At 47.3% G+C, this 17,819-nt stretch overlaps 1 protein-coding gene across 3 annotated transcripts in view; it reads right to left on the reverse strand.

The window, feature by feature from the left end:
- Positions 1-1,057: 1,057 nt before the first annotated feature.
- Positions 1,058-17,819, reverse strand: part of BICDL1 (BICD family like cargo adaptor 1) — a 51,751-nt gene continuing 34,989 nt past the window's right edge. For 2 of the 3 annotated variants that reach the window (XM_030025404.1, XM_030025403.2), the window contains 6 exons: positions 16,803-16,982; positions 16,274-16,492; positions 15,594-15,737; positions 12,276-12,406; positions 9,506-9,626; positions 1,058-5,356 (listed from right to left, as the gene is read on the reverse strand). In XM_030025404.1, the coding sequence (XP_029881264.1) occupies positions 5,156-5,356; positions 9,506-9,626; positions 12,276-12,406; positions 15,594-15,737; positions 16,274-16,492; positions 16,803-16,982 (996 nt within the window). In that variant the 3' untranslated portion in view covers positions 1,058-5,155. Of the gene's footprint in view, positions 5,357-8,504; positions 8,614-9,505; positions 9,627-12,275; positions 12,407-15,593; positions 15,738-16,273; positions 16,493-16,802; positions 16,983-17,819 lie in introns of all 3 variants that reach the window. The other variant, XR_003924955.1, reaches the window with a different exon arrangement.

The following is a 17,819-nucleotide window of genomic DNA, read 5'->3' on the forward strand; positions in this document are numbered from 1 at the left end:
ATGGAATGTCTAACTGGTTTGCTAGGATTATTTCTGTAATGAAAGTTTCTAATTATGCTTTTTAAATAATTTTAAAAAACTAAAAATAAAGGTTACAAGCTGCCAAATCTTTTTTGAGGCTCTGTTTCCTCTGCTGTCCAGCATCTGGAGGTGGAGGGTGGCAAGCCAGGGGTGAGCTCTTCTGCTGTATGTAGAGGGTCTCTTATCCTGGGAGGGGGTATTGGGAAAACCATAATTAATGCTTTCAAATGTTTCGTTGCTATTCTAGTTTTAAATGTGAATGAAAGAGTAAGCTGGAATGGTAACCTTATTTCTGCGTGAAAGTGAGATGCTTGTGATTTTGCTGTAATCTTTTGTCTTTCTGTTCAACAAAAAGCATTGAGTGAGCTTTGAAAGCTTCTCCTCAAAGGCAGTAGGGGTCAGACCTTGAGCTGATTAAAAAACATCTGGAGTCTCTCCTTGCTTTCCCAGGAAATGAACGTGTTTCTGTAGAGGAACTACGCAGCTGTTGCTGTGCTCGTTGCCCTTAGCATTCACTTACCCCTGCCTGCCCTTAACGCACAAGTGGGCTACCGAAGGCAAGTCCTCACTTCTGGAGAAGTGTGATGAAAACTTGCTGTGGGAAGGTGCCTTCTCTTCTGTCTGCTCTGTTCTGGTATGACTGTGTAGAGGGGAATCCTGAGGACATGCAGATGGTCTGAACTGCAGCTGGTGCAAGCTGGAGGTGTTTCGTTGTCCATCTGTGTTTTGTGTCCAAACTTGTTAAAGTTTGAATATCCCTCCATATAAAGGCCAGTAAATGATACAAATGGGTGGAAGGTGGAGAATGTTTACATGCTCGTCTTTCTATTTTCCTGTGTGGCAGGAGATGTAAATGCCTCAAATGTTCTTTCTCCAGGACCGTTCTCTTCTGAACACATGCAAGTGCTTTACATGGCTGAATTTCTTGGGATGATGAAGCACTAAAGATGCTGTTAGGTGTTAAGATGATAGTTCACAAAGTGAGCTTGTTCTGCAGCTAGGCAAGATAAGCAGTGACTTGAGAGCTGAGACAGTATTATATAAATGATCTGTTTTATTCTGAAGAGAACTATTTACAAAAGAAGTAGAGCATTGTTTTACTAAAAATATGCCTTTATAGATTTTTATAATATGTATCTTATAAAAACCATACATTTATTTACATTACTGCTACATACAAAAATTACAGCACTGTGGTATATGTACATATCTATAGATACATTCTTTCTGCTTGTCCCTGCTGTGTGCTTTTTCCCTCTCAATCTAAGGGAATCGTTGCTGCAGCACCCAGACACTTCCTTTCTTGGCTTTTTGGTTAAAACAATCTTGCTTTTTATAGCCGAGTGGGGAGTAGAGAGTTTGCCTGATGTAGAGGCATATCTGGAATTTACCATTCTAAGTAGGACAAGTGCACGCAGCTATCAAGTCCTTGTACATGCAGCACTGCCTGTAACCTCACTTCTTGCTTCTCTGTGCAAAATTATTCTGTTGTCATTAATTGATCTGTTGTTCATCTCAACGGCAAGTTGCTGATCTAAGTTTGTATTAAGATAAAGTGCTAGTGACTTGCCTTTCATTTACACTTACTTGTTTCTTGTTTACAGTTTTTTCCCTTGCAGAGTTGACTAAAGGGAGATTGATCCCTTTTCCCTTAGGCTAGCATAATAAACATTTGCCCAGTCACCTGTTACTTAACTGTGGGAAAGTTCTTTGTAACCTTAATCTCAGCAGGCATCTCTTCTCTGTGCAATATTTGAACAGTGACTGTGCAGCACTACTGTTTTATTTACCATTATCTCAAAAGCAAGGGCGAGTGTTGTATTTAGAGCTGCTGATCCCACTCCCTAAATCTACTTTGGGATCCTGAGTACCTGCTGGATTAATGTGCTTCCTCCATCTCATTCACTGGAGCCGATGTTTCCTTTATGCCATGTGTGTCCTAGAAGTATCAAGTATCACAAGTGGAGTGTCTTCTAACCCAACACTGCAAGGATGATTCCAGGCTCCTGGCCATGACAGGAGGGAGACGAGTGTTTTAATGACAGCTCAAGGTGGAATAGTCAGGACCTTGTTAAAAAGCAACATAACAAACGAGAATGTGAAGGACTGCATTGATGAGATTTTTGAAGACAAAACAACAAAACCTAGCTGCTATGTTAAGGCAGTTTGTGTTCCTGTTGAGTAGCAGCTCAGCACAAGGAGGTCTCCTTTGGTGTGTTGTCCAGTTCATTAAACCCAATTCTCTTCTATTTCTGGGTTTAGTAGTGCAACTAAGTCTTTAGGGTTAAGAGGCTAGTTTTAAGAAACCATACCCAACTGGCACCTTAGAACATGCTGACTTTCCTCTTGCAGTCTCTTCCATCACTGTTAATAAATAAATCAAATTGCAATGGGATTAAGGTAGGTTCCTCCTTAAATGAAGAGATGTGCTGTGTATTTCAATTGCCTACCCCTGTAACTGAATGAGTCGCTTCCCTCTCAGCAAACATGGAGCAGAAGGCACCTTTCTTCATCTCATTACTGCATCTTCATTGGATAACTTAAGGCCCTTGCCTTAGGATTGCATACATACATCCACACATCCTCACAGGGGTAGAGTCCCACACAGCTGCTGGGCATGTGGCTTGAAGAGAGCTGTTGGGGCTGGGAAATGACAACTGACAGCAGAAAAAAAGGTCTGTGAGGACAAAGATGTTCACGTAGCTCTCCCACAACAAGCGGAGCATAGTTTTCAAACAGGGTATAAGACAACTGTTCACATGTGTCACTGGCTTCCATGAACCCACACCTAATTTTGCAGGTATCAAAGTTTATGTTAATGCATATGGGCATAACTGAGTCCTGACAGCCCGGGATGCTGAGTGTGTGCCTCATGGCTCTGCCCTACTGGGAGTCACAACATAGGTAAGATGGGAGGATGAGGACTTGCCATCCTGAGAGCACGCTTGGCACTGCACTAAGTCCCTTTCCCTCACTTGCACAAGCGGATACAAGCAGATACTCAACAGTTGAGCATTGCCTAGAAAGGAGAGGCCAAGGTTTGGTTTCCTTACCTGCCTGTGAGACTCCAGACTCCTTTCCCTGTAAGCATCAAGCTGTATTGGTGGTGCTTTACCTAAGTATTTCCTGGAGCAGGATCTGCAATCCAGGTGTCATTGCTTTCAAGTAAATGGGTTTTAGCACTCAGCTTTTTGCCATCATTTTCAATCCCAAAGAGTACTTTGCTCCTTGCAACATGGAGCTACCTCAGTGCAAGATGATTTCATACCAGTGTGGTAGTTTCATGCTAACAAGGAAATATGGGAATGCTCAAATCTTTGTAGGCAGAAAGGATATTTGTACTGAGGTATTAATGGATGTTCTATCCCATAGATAAGTTAAATAATAATAAAAAAACCCAAGCCACGAACCTCTTACCTGCTTCTTAGAAGGTATTACCTAATTCTAGCAGAAAGCTTGTTACTGTAAATAGTGAAGAGAGATAGCAGCTCCCTGTAGGATGGTGTTTTAGCACCTAAGTTGCTGAGCAGGGCAGAGCTGAATGTGTACCTAGCTCCGTCTCCTGTGGGACAGTGTAGGTGGTAGCCTCTTTAAAGCGATGGGGAAACAAATTGGGGCCTGTGGGTATCGTGAGCTGGGAGAATGTGTGAAAATTGCATGACAGCAGCAGGACATCTCTGAACTTAGGCTGGCATTCCTTGCTGCTTTATGATGGTAGACTGTGTTAAAGAGAAGAGCTGTAAGGTGCCCATCCAGTGCATAGGGAAGGTCCCTACTTAAGAGTTGCAGGATTTCCAGCATCACTGTGTGCATATACCGAATAAGCTACGTTCCTTCTCCTTGATCAAGTCATGCTTACAGCAAAGCAGGCTCTGATCATCTTCGGTCAAAAGGAGATTTGGCTACTTGCTCGCCAAAGGGCTGAGTAGTAAATGACCTGCAGGCAGGGACAAATACTCATAGTTTTCGTCAGACCATAGCTAATGTTACTGTGTGGGGCAGAGTAAGCTGCAGAATTTCCAGAGCTTTGTAGACACGCTAATTGCCTTTGGCTTTAGTGAAGGTAGATGTCTGCATGCTTTCTGAGGAGCAAGTCTGCCAACCCAGCCTTAAAGACCTACTGACATCATTACAGGTAGGCTTTCAATGAATTATTAGTTAGGCTTTTGGGGGGCCTATCCAGTTAAAATGACAGGTTTCTTACTCTGTTTGGGAGGGGTACCTGGCTTTGGGGAAAGGTGTGTGACATGCTGAAGCTCCACAACTACCTTTGGCCATTGGAGGGACACTAGGTGCCCCAGGACTGAACATCCACAACTCTTACCCAGTTTGTAATCTGTTAGAGATTGTCAGTCTCTTGGGGAGAAATCCTTAACGTTCCATGTAACTACAGTCTCTACAGCTCTTCTCTCTGTAACAGGAGGGAGCTAGAGAAGACAGTAACATCAGCAATCTTACATCTGCCCTGATCTGCGAGGAGCCTGGATTCCCAGCGAGGGGTAAACAGCTATGCAGAGCTGCGGGGGAGATGGCGCCCAGGCAGGATCTGCAATGAGGGCTCAACTTCCACCATGGAGAAAGCTACACTTGTCAAAACATGGCAAGGCTGGGGCCAGAGCGACTCCAGTCTCAGTGGGATGGATGAAGGATATCACAGCTGCCAGGACCAGAGGGCGGTGTAAGTGACTCCCCTCTCTTCTCTTGCATTCAGCCCTCTTCTTCCCCCTGTGCTTGCTGTGATGGCAGTTCTCAATCCCCTGCGCTGCTTTGTCTTGGGGCTGCTTACTTCCTTCTCCAGCATGAGAATGCTTTTAAGACAATCAGATTATTCTTCACAGCACAAACTGGACTGTGTCAAAGCGCCTAAAATATACCCTGAAGCTTATCACTTCACTTAAAGAATAGGAAAAGTTTCTTTCTATTAGTATCACATTGTCAATTTGCAAATCTCCAGTTCATGTAAACATTTGGTTCAGACCAGGTGCGGTGTAAATAGTGCAGAGTCTCAAGGGTTAACTCCTTTGCCCCTTTCTTTTTTCTTAGTGGATCAGAGTTGGGTCCATCAGCAAGCTGGGCAGCTGCCCCACTCCCCATCTTGAAGCAGGAATTGTTGGAAAGGTTTCTCTTTTTCAAATTAATTTTTCTTGAAAAAGGAAAAGAGGCGGTTCCCTTCTGCCCCAACGGGCTCGTCCCCCTGCTGCTCCGGCCTGAACACGGGGGAGGGTCTGGCACTCCGCTTTGTGCCATAGCCACTGGAGAAGGAATAAGCAAGCTGGCTCCATTCCTTCGGGTGTTTGTCCATCAGCTGCTGGTCAATGACCCTGTGCATGTCATCCTGCAGCAGAGGGAGAGGAGAGGGTTGTTAGTGGCAGCTGATGCTCAGAGGGAGCTCGCGCAGGGACGCGGCTGAAATGGGTGTGAAACGTGCTGTGATGAGATGGAGAAGGGATGACAAGAGTGGGGATAGGTCTAGCTCCCCACCTGGCAGCAGACTTAGCCTTGCTTGCTGCTGTGAGGCTTTCTAGTGAGCGAGGAAAGTAAATCACACAGTTCTGAGGGGTAAATTGCTCAGGTGGTCTTGCAGAGGAGCATCGCACCTGCTTGGGACTCTGTCACACCCCTAAACTATGTTTCTCTGCTGTCTGCAGCTTGCAGATGTCCCCTTTGGGGGGAGAAATAAATAAAAAAGAACTAATGCAGCTGAAAGCAAATGCCAGAAAAAGTAAGGATGGTCTATGTGCTTGCCATACGGAGCAGGCAGGCGTGACAGATCTGCCTGCACAGCCACTGTTAGTGGGGCTTCCTTGGGGAAGGTGCCACCAGGAGCCGAGGGGCTGGGGCCAGGCGCGGGCCCACCAGATCCCAAGTGGGTTTTGCACCAGACTTACCAAAGAGAACTGCACTCATCCCTTAGACCCGTTTCTTCCTCTACAGCCAGCAGAGCGGTGGGAGCTCTCTGACAGACAGCTTGGCATGAACAACTGCACGGTGGTTTTTTTAGATGTACCAGAAGCGCTCTGGTTTCATCCATGTTTGTAGCACAGTGAAGTTGCTCTACACAAATAATTAGTCAGTTCCATTGCTGCTGACGACGTGCTAATGTGTTCCTTGAAAACCTGGCTATCAATTCTACAAATTTTAAACCTTCAGCTCCATTATTTCTGCTATAATTGCATATTATACTGTAGCTTAGTGAAAACTTGTGTACACAAACTAGCCCCACAGGAGAAATCAACCATTCTCCAGCGGTCTGGTCCCTTATGAGCACTACCTGGTGAGAACAAGGATACCCTGGATGGGCTGTAGTGGGGGAAGTGCAGTTCATTCAGCACCTCGTGCAGGGCAGCCCATCATGGCAGCACTGAGACAGCAGGGAAGGTGCTGCCATCGCCCAGCAGGTGCCCCAGCTGCTCTGTAGCTCAATGTGGAATAAAATAACCAACGTGGACTGGAAACTTGAACAATGACTAATCTCTTGTTGCAGCATTTTCTGCAGGGAAAAGGATTGATAGCAATGGCCTAGACCATATTTAGTATGGGGACTTTCCCTGGGGGAGCAGGAGGGTGCAGAGCTACGTGGACTGGGGAAACTTTGGATCTTTTTAGAGCAGGGCTGGAAAGGGGAAAGGCAGAGGGAGAGTTGAAGAGGTTAAGGTAAACATCAGCATTAAGGTGAAACACGTTTCCAGAGGTGAAGCTGCCACGTGAAAACGTATAGCACTTGGATTTTGAAGGCACCTCTTCTAGCAAATGAGTTAGGCACCCAGGCTCCAGCATGGCAGATCTGTGTCCTTGGTTAACCATATAACAAGGAATGAGTATGATTTTTATATATATATACAAAAAATATTTTATATATATGTAAAAATACAGTATGCACTATTGAGAGTGCACTACATTTAGGTCCCTGTCTGTCCAATGTGTGAATCAGAGCGCACAGCACTTGGCTGTGGAGATTCAGGGTAGATGTAGGCAGCGAGGCTGGGGCAGAGCTGCGGTCCCTGCCTTGGCACTGGGCAGGGGCACAGGAGTGTCCGGGAACGCGGAGGGAGGACAAACACCAGCAGTACGAGACCTGTCTGGTAAAGCGGTCCCATAAAGCTGGATAACATGGTACTGGTGTGCTCTGGGCATTCTGGGCAGGAGTTTCTGCTCTTTGCAGAAGGGGTGAGGCTGAAGGAGGTGCAAATGGCATGTATCCTCTTCGCGAGCTGAAGATGGTCTCCCTTGCATGAGATAAGGGTCGGAGCTGCACAAGGCGACCTCGGAGGCTGGTGGCTGTGGCTGTGCAGGCTGCAGCGCTCTGCTGGCATTGCAGCATTTTTCTAACCTAACGGTGCCCCTGTCGCTATTGCAGTGAAGCCACTGAGCTCTCATTTCAGAGAGGCAGCCCTCCACTTCCAAGTTTGCTCCATATTCCTTCCCTACTCCCAGTAACACCCCTCCTGCCCCCAGTCAGATAATGATGAATACCAGTGGGGGTCAGATTAGGCATGGGGGTGAGGTGCACATCTACTCCTGTGCTAGGCTCGGATGTGTGCGATTTTGCTTGTGGCATATTTTATAGACTGTATGATTATGTGCTTACAGAAAACTGTAATCTTGTTGATGGTCCTTGGTAAAGTGCAGCCTAGAAGTGAGCAGGAGCAAAATTTTATCAGATTAAAGCCTCCATTTATACCCAGCTAAAGCAGAGAATCTCATCCCATTTTATCAGAAACATTCAGCTTTGCAAAATAGTTTCTGAAATACATAAATCACCTGACTTGTTTTGTGCCTCTGCAGTTGAGCTTCTGTTCTGGGGACACTAGGTGCTTGGAAACTATTTTGCTACTGCGTAATAACACTTTAGGTCAGTATGTTGGAGACAACTTTCTGCAGTGCTAGCAAGCCTGATCCTTTTCTTAGACAACTGATGGGAACAGGATTGGGGTTGCTATACTGCTGCAATTGGATGACATAGTGTTAAGTGAGAAAGCAAACAAACACCTGCTGTTAAAACCCTAAGCTGGGGATATTCCAGCACTAAATATGAGTGTACTAGTAAGTAGGTCTCAATTTATACCACCCATCCAAACTGAAGCAGAACTTGGATACAGACAGTTCCTATGCAGAGCACTGAATGTCAGTGACTGCATAACGAGCCTGAGAAGTATAATCCCAGTCTGTATTTCAAGAACTTTTCCAGATACTAGATATGCCAAATATAGAGGATTAATGATACGTGCGCCTCAGCCTGGCTTTCCCCGTGGTGACCTGGGGGGTAAAGCCTCACCATGGGGTGTAGGATGCTGCCCCTTGTGCCCTGGCCTGGTGCTGGGGTGTGTGGTATATGTGTGCAGGATATCAGTGGGTGATGGAGACCCCCCACTGGCCTCTCTTGCCAGATGACGGTGAGGACAGAGACGGATGCGGGTGACAGTGGCAGCAAATGGAGCAGGTGAGGGGATGGCGGGTGCTTGGTGAGGGTGCAGGGAGCTCACCTCAAAGGCAGGAGGGGTGTACGACTAAAGCTGTTGGTACAGGAACTGAGAAAGGCCACTAGATCAGAAACCAAAGGAGCCAGATAGTAAAAAGCCCTGAGGAAGCAAACTGTAAGCAGGAGAAAGAAAAGAAAAGAAAAAAAAAAAAAAGAGAAACGAAAACACAGTGGAGTTGAAACAGGAGCGAGGTTGTACGGGAGAGGTTTCTACCGGTCAGGCTGGTTGTTAGTAGAGTTGGGGTCTTGTATGGTCTGCAACACATTACTAGAACTGGCCCGGACCTTTTCTCTTGTATCTGCTTGTTTTCTATTAAAGTAGCTCTCCCTTGGTGCTAGTTTCCAGGAGGAGACAGCTTTGTCTGCTCTCAAAGGCTCTCTGCCTTTACGTAGGTTTTCCCAACTGGCCCCAAGTGGGGCATCTCCAGGGCAGCTGCTGAACTGCATGGGTTTGGGGTTTTTTTACCTTGGTGGAGAGCTGGGATTTTAGCTTCTCCATCTTGCTGGATCTTCCGAGTTGGAAACAGTGCAGCTGTACCATGAAACAATCACCACAATCTCTCTGCCTCCCACCTTTCTGCTCCGTCACGGAAATGCAAGGACGTGCTGTGCCCGCATGTCCCCAAGGCTGTGCCTGCCCAGGGACATCTCCTGCATGGACACCTTCCCTCCCTGGGCCACAGAAGTTTACTCTGCAAAGTGTATGTTACCCATGCTGCATGCAGCCATGAGATACAGTTTGTTTCTCCATTTTAAATGGGCATTCCTGTATAATTAATTAACAGTTCACAGCTGAAAGGCTTTGAGCAGGGAAGGGCTGTGTTTCACCCCTCTGAGCACCACTGCATCACTGGCTTCTGCAGAGCCAAAAGCAAACGCTCCTATCTATGGGTGTTCAGGCTGAGAATGCAGCAAACCCACAGGGAGGGGCAAAAGTCACCCAGAGGTGCCTCCTGGGCTGCGTGCCACCCAGACCCTGCCCTGCGGTGACTGGGGGCTGCTCACCTGCCAGGCCTCCAGCTGCTGCGAGAGGTTCACCTTCTGCTGGATGGCGTCCAGCAGCTGGCTGTTGAGGGACATCATGTCAATCTTGCACTTGGCCAGCTCCACCTCCACCGCATTCTTCCTGGGGGGAGAGTGAGAAATTGGGGCATGTGACTTTTCTTTTTTTTTTTTCTCCAAAGGAAGTGTTAAACATATCCTTGAGGAGAAGTCAACAATTTATTTCATTGGCAAGTCCCCAAATCTTAAGCTGATCATCTCCATTGTATTCTGGACAATCTATCCATCTGAAGAGTGGGACAGAACTGTAGACATCATTACTATAAAACGAGCAGATTTCTGGTAAGCAGACTATGAAGAATACAGAAAGATATTCAGATACACTGCTGTGTAAGATAATACAGTGTGCCTGGAAAATGTGCAGGATCTGCCATTAAAAATAGAGATCTACAACGAGGTAGAATCTGCATGTAAATATTTTTTCCTTTTCTTCTGTTTACTAATGCATAGGAAAGGAAATGGTATGTGCTAAAACCAAATGATCTGTGCCTGATGACTTGATCAATAAGTTGCAATATAAAACAAACAAACAAAAAAAACCCTCAAAGAGTACAAGTCTGCCTTCAGTTGGAACTTAGATGGAAGGAAGGAAGAAATGAAGGAAGAAAGTTTATCACAGCATATGCTTTTTAAGAATGGCAGACTGTTAAAATTGTTTGAATTAAATGTTACACTTTAAGGAAAGCTCCCAGTTTCAGTGGGGTTGTGCCAGCCCTTGGGAACACCACTGCCGTGTTTCTTTCCAGGCCTTTGGTGGCCACTGGGCATGTGATGCCATGGCCAGGGTTGCCCAAAGGGTTCTGAATGCTCAGTGGCTGAGATGTTCCAGCTGCTATTGGCTAGTGGAAAGAAATTGTCCTCTAGGAAGGAGCAATCTCCTAAGCTGCCCAAGCTGGGAAATGCTGCTTACCATGCTGGGAGCACACAGGTGAGCACAAACCTTAAGTTTTCAATTAACTGCTGTGTGATGGGTAACTGTAACATGACTTGCTGGGAACCATCTTTCCTTGCAAACATTTTCAGGAGAAATAATTGCATCTTATTAACTGTAGCTAATTCATCGCCTCCTAATAGCTCCCTTGTGCTCCCCTGCAGAAAAAGCTATTTAGGAATTTGTGTTTATATTCCAGGTAGCGGTTGCTTAATACCTCCTATTATAGGATCCTATTTTCCTATTGCTTCCCGTGTGGCCAAACTTCAGCTTCAAGCTAAAAATTTTCCATGCCAGATGTCTGCCTCAGGCAGTGATTTTATTTCTGTTCAGAGTTAGGGCTTTTTTTTGGGAGGGCTTCAACAAAAGTGATTTAACCCTTGAGGTGCGAGGTGGGAAGCATATCACGAGCCTCCCAGGTGGCTCGCTGCCTGGCAGCAGTCTGCTCAGTCTGTGGAGGGATGCTTTCATTTCTAGCAACAAGATGCTCTTGTCTGCTTTCACTTGCAGCCACTTTCTGGTCATTAATCACCCGCTACTCACCCATGCACACTTGTCACGTCCCCCTTTCTCTGGGCTCCCGCCACTGCAGGACAGTCAGCCGTAAATGTTAGTGCTTTGTCCCAGCAGGGTCGTTAACCGGCGTGGAGAAGCTGTACCCTTCCACTCCCGCCTGTGGGTTTGAGCACCTTAAATAGCCTTTTGTTGTGAAGCTCCCCATCGCTGCCTGGATATTACCGGGGGATTTATCGCCGCAGCAGCACGTTGCTATAGCCACAGCAGAACCAGCAACCCACACGCACTGGAAATGTCAGAACCACCTCTCTGCACTTGGCAGTGCAGCTGGGATGCTCCTGATTTTTGCCAACAGATGGAGGTGTTACAGAGGACAGCGATGGGAGTTTGGTAGCCGGCTACCCGGCCGAGAGCAGCATGGATGATCCGGTCACTTAAAAAAAGATGAAGGGATTGTGCATGCTGATTTAGCTCCCCACATCCTCAGAGGTGCAATGCTCTTGTGCTCCTCCTCTTGTGCTCCTTGAGTATTAGGCGTTTCCATAAGGAGATGGACTGGTGGTGTCCTGGCCTATCTACTTATTGAAGAGATTATCAGATGTGTCCTTTCTATGTACAGCACAGCGAGGCAAATGTTTCTGCCCCTCTCCTTCAGGCAAAGAGTGCTCAGGGCACTGTGGCAAGCCCAAGGACAGAGCTGGGGAAGGGGGGTATGGGGTACGTGGTAGCAAAACTGCACAGGTCTGCAAGGAGGATGGGGAAAATAAAGAGTCAAAACAATGGGAGAATCCTGAAAGGAGAAATAGAGAATTACAGGACTGGAGATGCAAAAAAGACCCTGGAACAAGAAAGGACAGCAAGTGACCAGAGAAATGGTTTAGGGAAGAAGCCCAAGCAGGGCTGTAATGGGGATGGACAGGAAAGCAAGGTTGTGTGTCTGGAAGAGCAAAAGTTCAGTTCCCTGAAGTTCTCTCTGCCTTGCTGTGACTCAGACCAGCACTAGGGATGGCAAAAACATGGTTCACAGCATCCTCCTAAATGCCCCCAATCCTGCCATGGGGCAGCTCTGGAAATCGGCATCTCCTGCCCTGCTCCCAAGCTCCTGGCAGCATATCCCAATGCCAGCAAAGCTAAGACTCACTCCATCACTTTGTAACAGCTACTGAAATTCATGGAGGGTTGGAGAAACCCATCCTGGAGTCATCTTCTGCTAAGGGACTCTGTATCTGCTAACTCAGCGTGGCTTGGGCTGTTCATACCACTTACTTGGCAATGGCCTCATCTCGGTCCCTGATGGCCTGCAGGAGCCGTTCACTTGTCTCCTTGTCTTCAGCAGCACCTCGCAGCCGGTCCCGTTCCTCCTTCAGCGTCGTCATTTCCACACTCAGTAGTGTGACCTGTGGGCAGAGGGAGGGCGTGAAACCCAGGGTTGCTCCGACAAATTCACCACGAGTGGGGGCAAAAAAACCCCACATGGGTCAACCTGGAGGCTGAGCTCCCCTGCTTGTAGAAGAAGCTGTATCTGCTGGGAGGGTGCTGTTAGTGCTGCTGCAACCTCCCCATGAAATGTGCCAGCTCGCCCCGGGATGCTGGCAGTGCTGCTCTGAGCAAGATGGGTCACCAGGACGGCCTCAGTAACATGCAGAAACAGCACTGAAAGCTGTGTAGCTGTGCAGGACAGGACCTGCCTGCAACTTTGCTGTCACTATGGCATCAGCACTGAAATATTGCCCGTCTCCAAGCAGTTTGTCTTGTGCGCACATCCTCTGAGCCTGCCTGTTTTATTCTGATCTTTCCAGGGTTAAATTATTGCAAACATAATTTAGCAGCAAATAGGATTTTTTTGGAGGGGGGCATTATGTCTCTTGAGGTAGTATGAAGCTGAAGACAAAGGATGTGAAAATTCCCTTTCATGCCATGGAAGGTGTTACTGGCACATCTTACAATTTTAATTAGACTTTAAAATATGTGCGGAGTCTTAAATAGTCTGAGAAATGATCTATCGTTTTGGTCCTGTGCAGAGTGAGTTAATAGGGTGTGAAATCATGCAAGGATTGCATTAGCACAGCTTTGCAATATTTCATACACATTTAATTTCTTTGTCTAGGGAACACACATGCTCTGTTACGCTACTCCACTGCCTGGAAACCCTTCCAGTATTTGACCCACCTCCTTTCTCTAAATGCAGCTCAGTAGTGCTTGAATCCTCAAAGAAATCTTTAAATAGAGGGCAGACAGTCAAAAAGGGCTCATCATATCAACAGCGTGGGAGGATCTGCCGTTAGCATGGCATGGCTGGGTCAGGGTGGGGGAGGAGGGTGCAAATGCTGTGTGCTGGGCTGCCAGGGAATTGGGGAGCTCTGCCCGAGCTGTGCCCTCCTGCAGCCCAGCATAGGATGCACCTCAGAGCAATGATGTGATGGAGAGCAGTGGTGCGAGCTAACGTGAAAGGTGCTGAGCACTTCTGCTGAAATCACAGGGACAGCGGATCAAGAGGCCAAAAAAACTGCGTTTGGGGATAGGTTTGGGGTTTTAACTGCTTTTGTCTGTGTTTCAGGTAAGAATGGGATTCCACAGAGGGAGGAAACAGACCAGGCAGGAAGGCATGAAACTGCTTTCCAGTCTAGACAGAGGCAGGGGTGATTCCTGTCTCCACCAGCTCACCTTGCTCTCAGGCAGGAGCACTGACAGGTCCCAAAAGCTGTTTAGGAGGAGTTCCCCTTTTATTGTATCAATACCAGTGACAGCACAGAGGGATGCAGAGGCAGCAAAGCACTGCTGCCCCGGGTGGACCAGATTTCCATGTGCCTTGATTTTCTTTAGTACTGAACTGAAGACAATGTTGCCTCTTCTAAGGGAGATGAGAATGATTATTAACCTTGAGCAAGTGCGAGGCTGGGTTATGGGCAAAAGCTGCGGGAGACATGTATTTGCTGCGTGAGGCTGGAGTGCTTCTCCGAGAGCAATGTCTGCTGCATTTGTAGTTATGCCCCATCTTTCTCCATATAACACAGAGGTGTGAGAAGAAAGTAGAACTGCAGTCTTCCCTTTGCTCCCTAAATATTCAAAGCTTTGGTAGTCAGGGATGCCTAAAAGCAGAGCTGGGAGTCCAGACTTGCGATCCAGGGCATGTCCTCTAGTCCTTCCTGGCTGGGGAGTTTGGGAAGACCAGCCACAGCAAAGAACAACCAAGTGCTGCTCCCTCCTGGTGTCTTGTCAAGGCCTTGTGTGCCCAGGAGCAATGGTAAGGAGGTGCTGCGTCCAGACAAGCAGGTTGGTGTACGGATGGTCACTCAAAATCTGTGAATAAGCCTCTAATGGTCTCTGGCAGCACAGGACTATGGTAGCATGGCCAGAGGAGCATCTGGGCTCATGACTCACTGGGGGCACAAGTATGGACCCCCGAAGGTGTCTCTTGTGGTGGCCACATTGCTGACAGGAGCAGTCCTTGAGGAAGGACAGGTACCAGGGCTTCTCCCTCGCTGCAGTCTGCCTCTGATCAGCTGCTTTGTTAGTAAGTCTGTTTCCCATCCTCATACACATGCAGCCATCACTGCCAGGGGTATTTAATGATGCTCTCACTCTTTTTCATTCTGCCCCGTGGTGGGAACTCCCATAGCCCTACAGAAGGCTGTCAGACCCCAGGTTGTGCTGACTTTCTGAACAGGGATGTGTTTTCTCTTCTCCAAAGGGGTGCGGCGAAAGGGTGATACAGCACTGCTGGCAAGACCAGCCAAGGGCATTAATCCCATTCCCTGCTCCAATGCAGTTGGCGCTGCACAAGAAGCTATGTTAAAGGCTGCTTCTGCCTTCTCCCTTCCAGTGTTTGGAGACCTGTCCCATAGAGACAGGGATTGCAGAGCATCTCCTTGAGTGCCTGTCTCCATTTGCTACTTTTGGGGTAGGATCTCAGACACAGATAATGCTATGTTCAGTGCGGATGCAGTGTGATTCTGTGCTTTGGGAATGGTGTTGGTTTCGGGGTTGGATCATTCGTTGATGTTGAGATTGTCTTAGCCAGTCCCCGTTGGGCCTGGGATGCTGCCTGGTGCCAGGCTGGCCATGATTAAGACTCTCTAGGTGTGCATTTATGAGGGTTTTTGTGGTGCTGCTGTGGAAGGGGGGCGAACCTTGTGCCACGCGCAGCAGAGCAGCACTGTTTTGTCCATCCAGTGGTTGCATATACCCTTTACAAGGGCTTAGTGGAAACAAGATGGGTCAGACTGGGGGGACCTGTGGGTTTCCAGTACCCCATATCAAGCATCCTTGTACTTTGGGGTCTTCTGCTGAGAAGAATTAAAGTGAGACAGGTTAGCTGAAAAGCAGGTTGGGGAAAGATTTAAAGGAAGTTTGGCTGCTTGAGATGATGTCTGGGATGGGCCACAGACAACTTGTCAAAAACTCTGATCCTAAATGCATGAAGCATCTGCGCTGGGTTTAACAGAGTCTCCCTCATCCAACCATAACTGGTTTTGGCCCAAATCCTCCTGGGTTATTGATCATGTTGATCTCTTCTATGGAAGAGGTCTTGGAGGATGAACACTGGTGTTACAAGACTACATGTAAAGTGCAGGAATTGCTAACCTGGCTGTGCAGTCGCTGCAGCTCCTCCAAACTCTGCCTCAGTTTCCCCCGTTCTCCCTCCATTAATTCCCTCAGGGCTCGTGAATCTTCGCTTGTTCGCCTGATCTGTTCCTCTAAGGTGTCATCGTCGCTTCTTCGAGAGCTCTGAAAGTGGGAGAGAAATCTCTTGCTCAGATTTCACTTTAAAAAAGGCAATTGCATTAATTTGATACTGATTTGGGATAGGAGGTACTAATCAAGGAAAAAGCAAGCGTGAATGTGACTTTGGTAGAGTTTCAGTTTTGTTCCTATATACCTCCACAGTGGAAACATGCTCAGCCAAGGGTAGTGCTTCTACACATGGTAAAAAGAGCATGAGGACATGTTCTCACCTTAGCATAAACCACATTTACAGAGACCTACTGACCACGTGGTAACATATGGCTACAGTCTCCATGTTTGTAGACCTTCTGCAGGACTCTCTATTTTTTATTTAACAAATACAACTGCATTTCTATGCTCAGCCTTCTTACCAGCTGCTACAGGTACTGAAACGAGGAGGGTGAGTACTCCCACTCGGGTCTGCAGTTGCAGTTCTCGGAGACTGGGGACTTCAAGATCCAGTGGAAACATGCAGCTAGCTCTGTTACCTGGGCAAGGGGACATGCACAAGCCAAGGTCTCTCTGTGCCACCACCTTACCGTGGAGTCTGCCCCATCCAGCACATTCTGTATCAATCTTTTCAGCTCACTGAGAGCTGCACGTAGGCTGCCGGCTGGGACGTCTTTGGCTGATGAGGTTTCTGAAGACTCATCCATGGAGGAGTCTGTAGAGACTGCTGAGTCTGCGCTGTCATTTCCTCTGAGATGGGAGCAGAGATATCGCACTTGGCAATATGCTTCCCAGAGCTGCAGCCTCAGCTGGAACAAGAGAGCCTGACATTAGGCTGTGTAATCAAGGCCATGGAGATCCTCCTTCCACGGTGAAGTGAGCCATGTGATTGCCAAACCTCACAAATATTTGTCTAGCTTGCTATGTTGGTTTTGAAATGGATGCAGAGATTTACTTTCATATGGTCGAAAGGGTGTTGATACCAGACCTGAGACCACAACTCCAATTTTCTAGCTCTTGGTTCAACTCCAAATCCAGATCAAATGCATTAAACTCCCTCTCCCTCTGGGGCTGGTTACAGAGGTCTATGGGCTTTTCCAGGGGCCAAAGGGCAAATACCTGTTCTCGTTCTTGTTCCAGCTCCTCTGCCTCCATGCTCTGCTCTATCTCAGATAGCAGGGACGTGCTGGTTGTGTTGAAATTTTGGAGACTTCTCTCCTCACTGAGCTCTTCTACCTTCCCTTGCAGCTGCCGGTAGGACAGGCGCACCTCCTGGAGCTCCAGCTGGCTTTGGTGCAGCTTGCAAAGAAAATCAAGGAATTTGTCAAGGAAGCAGGAAAAAAAATATTAGCGGAGGTGATATGGACTGGATGAATCTCTTGTTTTGTGAAGGAGCTGAGAGGGAGGAATAAGTGTCACGAAAGAGGGTTTCCAGCCAGGAGGAAAGAACTCTTGGCTGGTATTGCTATTTGTTGGAGCTTAATAATCTCCAAATGTCATTAGACACTGTTTAGACTCCAGAATATCCTGAAAGATAAAAATAGCAGGTTAATCAGCACTAAAAGGAGGAACATTGTAAAGAAGTTGGGACGCAGGTAAAAAATTTGCTGAAAACAACACAGCAGGAAGTGAATCCAAAAAGAAAAGTATTATAGACATGTTTTTACAAAATCTATACACATATAAATACAAATATATACCAAAAAAAAGGGGAAAAAAGGTTCAGGGCTGTTTTGGAGAGCTGGGGTTCAAGTGGTTGTCAACCCACAGAAGAAAAATGGAAAAATCTTGCTCTCTACTAAGATGCCTGAAGCCACATAGGTGCCAGCTTGTTCCCCGGGGAGTGATGTTTGGTGACACATGGCTGCGAACACCATGGGGCTTGCTGGGAAACCACTTGAACAGTGAGAGCTATGGGGCCAGTTACTGCCCTTTGGAACAGTGGGGTCTCAAGAAGCCCCTTCTGAAGCCAATTCTACTATTAAAAAGTTAACTAAAATGAACTGCAACCAGAGTTCTCTGCTGCTTTTTACATTTACCTCATTTCCCCAGCACCCTGTCCCACTCCCTTGCTCAGATCTCCCTCCCAAGCTGCTCTTTGCTGTCAAGAAGTCCCACTGTGGCTCCTGTTATCTG

The sequence above is a fragment of the Aquila chrysaetos genome, chromosome 9, assembly GCF_900496995.4.
Source record: "Aquila chrysaetos chrysaetos chromosome 9, bAquChr1.4, whole genome shotgun sequence".
Lineage (NCBI taxonomy): Eukaryota > Metazoa > Chordata > Aves > Accipitriformes > Accipitridae > Aquila > Aquila chrysaetos.